The sequence below is a fragment of the Rattus norvegicus genome, chromosome 6, assembly GCF_036323735.1.
Source record: "Rattus norvegicus strain BN/NHsdMcwi chromosome 6, GRCr8, whole genome shotgun sequence".
NCBI classification, from domain to species: domain Eukaryota; kingdom Metazoa; phylum Chordata; class Mammalia; order Rodentia; family Muridae; genus Rattus; species Rattus norvegicus.
Window position 1 is genome coordinate 142,264,513 of NC_086024.1, and position 7,419 is coordinate 142,271,931.

Genomic DNA, 7,419 nt, shown 5'->3' on the forward strand with positions numbered 1-7,419 from the left:
CTATACCCATTTTTCAATTAGGTTACTGGTTTTCTTGATTTTTAGTTTCTTCAGTTTTTTATACAGATTTCTACTTTTCACCTCTGTCAGATGTAGAGTTCATGAAAATCTTTTCCCATCCTCTAGGTTTTTCCCATCCTCTAGGTTTGTACAATATTCAGACTCCTTTGCAATCTGGAACATTCTCTGCTTCATTAGGTCACATTTATTGACTGTTGTTCTTAGCAACTGAGCTATTGGTGTTCTGTTCAGGAACCCCAGTGAGTTCTACACTATTTTGCACTTTCTTTTCTATTAGTCTCAAGATAGCATGCTTTGTGTTAAGATATTTGATCCAGTTGATCTAGAATTTTATGCAGATTAATAGATATGAATTACTTTCCTTCTTCTCCTTGCAAAGATTCAGTTACATCACTGACACTTGTTGAAGACACTTTCTTTCTTTGGGTATTTTGGGTTCTTTATCAAAAGTTAGGTTTCCTTAGGTGTGTGGGTTTATGTCTGGATTTTTCATTCTATTATTTGATAGTTTGTTTATATTTATGCCAATACCATGGTGTTTTTATTACTACTGGTATATAGTACAGTTTTATTTTCCCTGTGATGGTGATGACTGCATCATTTTCACTGTTCTTCTTTTGGCTTTATATCTGATGTTGAGTAATGGTCTATCAATACCTGTAAAGTTCTGTCTTAGAAATTTGTTTGGAATGGAATTGAATCTGTAGATTGCTTTTTGTAAGATGCATATTTCTATTACCATGTTTACCCTATCATTACACCAGCAAGAGATATCTTTTCGTTTGGCAATATCTTCTTCAATGATTTGTTTGAAGATATGAAGATTTGTCACACAAATCTTTCACTTCCTTTGTTAGAGTTAACTGAGGTTCTCATATTCCTATTGTGAAATTCCTTCTGCTGTTAGAGAAACTATTTTCATGGTGACTGGAAAGGTCTTGTGTCATTTCTATTTCTGTAGCATTCTCAGGGGATGACATGGATTTTAGGAACTGTCTGAAGTGATCTTCTTCAGATTTCCTGTCACTCAAGGCAAGGACTAACTGACATAGGAGATAGGAGTTTCCATGGTTTTGTATGTGGTTAACTGAGAAGAACAAACACTGAGCAGCCTCCAGAAACACAGCTCTCTGCATCTGCTCCTCAAAGTCTCCACAACCAATTTATATAGATCTCTACTTTCATTGACCCATGACAATCAATATGATCAATATTACAGATGACAGTGACATAGTAGTTGTGGAGGGCATAAAAGCCTTGCACTCAGAGAGGAACACAAAGAGAACAGTAAATTTTAATCATGGGAGTGTCTCCTCATTGGAGACGATAAATCAAATACTAGCACTTTATCAAGTGAGATTAGAACAGAGGTCTGTAACAATCTGGTGTCCTGTTTCCATCCTGTATGGACAAGCCTAACCTTCTTTCCCCAGAATGACTATCCCAGAATGCTCCTTCTATAGACAATTGTGAAAATTTATAGGAGATTTCGCATGTACCCTATGGCCTTCTGAATTTTGTAAGAGGTCACATTAATTTCTAAGCCTTTTATATGTATAACCTACTCTCAAAGTCACAAGAGCTTTGTAAAAACAGTTTCTACATAGTCACATCTTAAGCTTCATTGTATAACTGGAATTGGAAAAATTATGAAAATTATTGTTGAATGAAGACCCTTTTTCTATTTCTATTTTCTTCAAATATAACTAAAATAAATTACCTGTTCTTAGACTCCCTGAAGTCTCATCAAAGTTGAAGGTGTCTATGAACACCAACTTCTAAGTTTCATCTCTTCTCATGGTTTGATTCCCTGACTGACAATTTCATGGATCACATTCAATACCCAAACAACTCACTGCACATGGTGAACTGGCTTTTACCTAGAGTCTTCTCATGTATGGCCTAGTATTTAGGATATTGGATGGCACTCAACATATATTCTATGGAGAAATTTAAACAGGAAAACAACAGAAGAACAACTTTGATCTAAATAGAGTCCTGCCTCTTTCCTGAAAGTTACACTATATGAATAATAGTAGAACTCTGTGGGAGTAATCAACCAAGATCTGATCTGTTTCAGGGACTAATCTACTAAATGAAAATGATACTGAAAAATGTTTTTTAATCAAGAACCTGCAATCACATAGTCCAGGGATGTAGAGGCAAACAATAACATTGTTCTTCTAAAGAATTATAGCAATAAAAGGACTCCTACATAAAAAATTTCTCCCAGAATGAATTTACTCTATGCACTCAATGATTAATAATGGGAAAATTATTATTAAAATAAATACACACACACAAACTAGCTAAAACCTAAACATTTTATTAGATATTTCTTTATTTCTTGGCATTATGCTTTTTATATATGCCTTATTCTTAATTTCTTTAAATCCTGACCAGTGAAACCCTTCTAAACATTTTAATCAGAGATAGGAGTCTTAAAGTATGGGCACTGGAGCATATGTGATAATTACACAACAAAGGTACCATTTTTTATTTTATAAAACATTTTCTATTTTATTGTAAATAAAATTTTCACATAATATATCCTGATTACTGATTTGTCTTTTTCAACTCCTTATAGATTATCTGCCACCTCAACTCCATTTCTTAGCAAACAAACAGAACCTAAAATTAATCAAAAGAAAAACAAAATAAGATAAAAGAAAAGCAAACAAACTGAAATATTACAAAGCAAAACAAAACAAAAAAACAATATGAATGAAAGGTATCAAAAATCAAGCACAAGAAACACACATAGATGCAGAGAAAACCACAACCATAAATATTCTACAGGACAATGATGGGTACCAATTATCCAAGAAACTGTCATAATTGATGCTTTTTTAGAAAAGGTCCATGCTCTCTAAAGGCACTTGACTGCAGAACTGATTATTGAGATTGGGGCCACTTTTATAGGACCAGATACTAACATATAACCTCAGAGTTTGTAAATGAGTTCTGTGAAAAGTGATTTAATAATATTTTTGTTCATCATATAGAAATTATCCTTTGTGACTTTGTGTTAGGAGCCATTTTGTCTGTTTCAATAAAAGCCTGCCTGTGATACAGAGTCATGGCAGAAGTGCTGAATGTTCTGCTAATCTTGCAGGAAGGAACTGGGAGGCTTCCCAATGGCTATAGGTATTCAATGTATGTCAGACATTGTCTCAGATGGTTTTGTGACTTTGTTTCCCACGATTCTGTAAAGTATATAAAGACTATGAGAATTAAACTTGGTGTTGGCAAAGTTCTCACTGTTTCCTTCTGTTTAATCTAATCTTTATCTCAGAGTCTTCTTTTACACCTTTCCCCATTCCCTCCTGAGAGGAATTTTCGAGTTCTTTGCATCTGCAAGAACAATGAAGCTATATATACAAATATAAATACTCTTACATTCTAAGTCCCTAGAACTTCTGCTGACCACACAAGTGGAGTTAGCAAAACAAGTAGATGTCATTTAAGACTTAAGACTGAGAAAGTGCTTTTAGATTGCCAAAAACACGTTGGTGTTTGACAGGTCAAATTTATACATAGTTCCATCTACACACCCAACATCTCTCTGTTGGAAATTCATATTATATTTTATTCCCAGCTATTCCAAAGAAAGTTCTAGGTTTTGTCAGAGACCAGAAATATTTTTATGATGCATAATCACAGATTTCCCTTTCTGTTGTTTTTTTTTAAAGAAACATTTCAGTGGCGGTGGTTAATGATAGTGATTTTGACAAAGTATTGGTTAATCTAGGATCATCATAGAGTAACATTATATAATTTATAGATGTCCTTTTGCAGAGATGACAAAAGCAAAATTGGTCTCTTAGAAAGATATACAAAAATAGGAAATGAGTCTTCTCAGTCCCAGGGCAGCCTGCTGCCCTTCTTCTAGGGTTCCTGACATGCTCAGGATGTGGTTATAACACTGTGTCTTGTACAGTAATAGGTTGCAGAGTCCTCAGATGTCAATCTGCTAAGCTCCATATAGGCTGTATTGGTGGATTTGTCTACAGTCAATGTGGCCTTGCTCTTGAACTTTTCATTGTAGTTAGTATAACCACTGTTAGGATTAATATACCCAATCCACTCAAGGCTCTTTCCATGACTCTGCTTCACCCAGTGTATATAGTAGTCAGTGAATGTATAACCAGAAGCTTTGCAAGACAACTTCACAGAGGCCCCAGGCTTCACCAGTGCAGCCCTAGACTGCAGTAGGTTGACCTGGGAGTGGACACCTGTGGAGGGAAAAATATAGTGGATGTCATTGTCAGCTGAATATGTGACCAGACCTCAAATTTGCTAGGCTGAGACACTTACCTGTAGCTGTTGCCACAAGAAAGATGATACAGATCCATCCCATGGTGAGGTCCTGTGTACTCAGTGACTGTAGAGAGGACAGTGATCTTATGGTTTCGGGGGATGTACACATCCCTTTATTTGCGACTATAGATTCACATAATTTGCATATTCATGAGCAGGATACATTTGAAATGTGGACCTAGTACATTTAAGAGGTGCTAGTACTGCTTGGGAAGGGACACCTCGGTCAGAAATCAGGTTGCTGAGGCCCAAGTCCTAACTCTATCTGAGGAAATCCATCCCTTACTTCATTGATGAGCCTTGTGCTAAGGCTGAGAATGTAACATCAAGGCCTGTGCTTTAAAAATATTTGCTTCCTGATACAGTGTCCCCTCTTCTGACAAGGTTAAGAGATAGATTTCCAGGTGGTTAAAGGATGACAATACTGATAGCAACTTTCAAAAACAGCTAAGTTATTAGAATTTACAGCCTTCTTTCAAAACATACAATTAACATTTGTGTTATACTAAAACATTTGCTATATACTAAAAATATCAACCAAATGACCAACAATATATATACTTCAGAAACATACGTACATGAATGATTATTCCAGAACCATCACAATAACTAAATTTTGGAAATAAACTATGTATATTTCAACAGAAGTTTGCATCAAGAAAACATGGTAGAAAGACAGGTGATAGATGTTGATTGATACAGATATACCAAAAATGTAAATCTTTGGAGAGTTTTCAAAGAATCTTCACAGTGTTTGAGCATGGAAATATTACATGTCAATCACAAGAGGTACATGTATGTTAAGAAAAGAAATCACAGAGGCTAGAGTGTCCCCACAACATTCACCTCATCTCTCTGCTGGAAATACTTGGTCCCACTGTGACCCCTGCTGGTCATGAACTTACCTGTAGGTATATTTCCCATTGTTTACTCTAAAGTTCTCCAGTCTCACTTGAGTAGTAACATAACCCTGCACCTAGTGTGTTTTCAGGGTTCAGGTGCAGGGAGAAATGGCTATGGCTTGTTTGGAGAAGATAACTGATGTCTCAGTGTGTGAATTTAAGTTGGTTCTACATTAATGACACTCTCAAAGTCATCGTCTTTTTTAATGGCAGATCCAGAACTATCAGTTATGATTTGTCAATAGGTGTTAACAGGAGAGATCGGGTCTTTTGTTACCTTCATCAGGTTATACTTGGGTAAGAGCAACTGAGGACAGCAGAAGAGCAGTGAAGCTCAAGCCCAGATGCATTGCCCCATGTATCCATGTATGAATTCATGGAACAGTCATATACAACAAAAAGAGGAAGAACCACCGAGATACTCACAGAAAAGCTAATAGTCCAAAAAATTCCACATTGATAAGGAAGTAGAACGCAAGCACATGTATTCTGCACCTCAATCTGTTTCCCAACCTGCATATGTCTCAATTAAATTTGATAAGAGTAGACAGGATATTCCATGACATTTTTGTTTTCCATCCAAACAGAAAGAGGTATCTTACAAGCCTTAGAGGTAGATCTTACCACCCAACCAGAAAAAGATAATGCCAACCTATTAGCAATAAGCAGATCTTCATTTTCATGAGGTACCTAAAGGCCTAGAAGCTTAGCCAATTTGTCTTTCTTCCCAGACACTCCTGACTGCAAAGGTTTTAAGCTCAGGCCCATCCTGAGAATCCCCACTGTGTTGGAGGCTGTAAAGAAGTCTTTTCCTTACAAAGCCGCTTTCTATTCTTCAGTGGAAGACCTCTCTATGTTCTCGGCTGTAGAAGCCATTAATCCCAAGCCCACAACCAACAGGTGACAAGTCAAGGACTCCCATCACAGGCTAAGCCAGTGTCCCCCACCCCCTTTTCCCTTGGCCCTGGGCAAAACCCGCCTGTGACCCCAACTCCATTTTCACTTCTTTCTTGGCACCCAGTGACATTTGGGCAATCAAGATTCTGGGAACCAAATGGCCACAGGTCTCTTCCAGGCCCAGGGACCCCCATGCCAGTTCCATCTGTCTGTCCCCTTGCTTCAGACTGTGCTTCCCAACCCCTTGATCTTCCCACAACCTTATACCTGCCTGGTAACTGCACAGGGAAAGTGGAGCAAATTTCCCCTTGTCCTGCCTCCCCAGAGGCCATGCCCAGCAGCAGAGCAGATGCAGCACACCCCACCTTTAACCCAACAGCTTCTTCTCACTCCCTCTGCCCCCCCCGGACTGTGCGATCAAGATTCTATTCTTTCTTTGAGCTTTTTTTCAAAGTTACCCTTTTCATCTCCTTCCAATCTTCATTTAGGATTTACCAGCCAAGAAAAATCAAGTGAGGAAAACATACAGATCAGCCTGCTTAGAGCACACAGCCTAAGTATGTAGCATGGCAGAGAAAGCCCCTCCCCAATTACATCTTAGACTGGCCAAAGAGAATGGAAAAACACAACTGAAACCCAAAAGTTTTCACACTTTGCCTAAATGCTTGTTCTCGTTGACAGGAACATCTAAGACAATGTTCCTGCTTCTCAACCTAAAATTATCATGCCTCTTTATTTAAGTGTTTATTTTCTCCCTAACATTCATGACTTATATCCAAAAATGTTTCCAATTATCCTTTAAGGTTTAAAAATCATCTATCTAATCTACTCCCACAGGTCAAACTAATTATACTGATGACCAAAATTTAATCCTTTATTAACAACCAGGTTTTTTTCACAGAGAAACTGTTACTGCCTATCCCAGATACATAATTAACATGATATTTTCTTCCTCAGATATCTAAAGGAGAGGTAAAAGATGCCTTCCATGACTAAACTCCTCAAACACACTTGTTTTTTTAGAATCATAACAACAGACCATGATGTGCTCCCAAGCAAACCAACACAGGCTTAACACAGGACACCCATCCTATGCAGACATTCCCCTGCTGGGGTTCTGCTCCTCCGTTGTGTTCACCCTACAGGTTTTTCTACAGTGCTTCTCCCACAGATCCAGCCAAGACCAAACACCATCTCCTTAGACCTGTTTGGGACAACAAAGCTGCCTTTATCCAGACACCACATCTGACTGATGACTCCCTGAGGTCCACACTGAGAT

At 37.8% G+C, this 7,419-nt stretch overlaps 1 gene segment (V, D, J or C); it reads right to left on the reverse strand.

The window, feature by feature from the left end:
- Window positions 1-3,927: 3,927 nt before the first annotated feature.
- On the reverse strand, window positions 3,928-4,457 carry LOC102547474 (Ig heavy chain V region 1-72-like). The segment is given in 2 exon segments: window positions 3,928-4,256; window positions 4,339-4,457. Coding segments are annotated over 2 exon segments (441 nt in total).
- Between the last annotated feature and the right edge of the window lie 2,962 nt (window positions 4,458-7,419).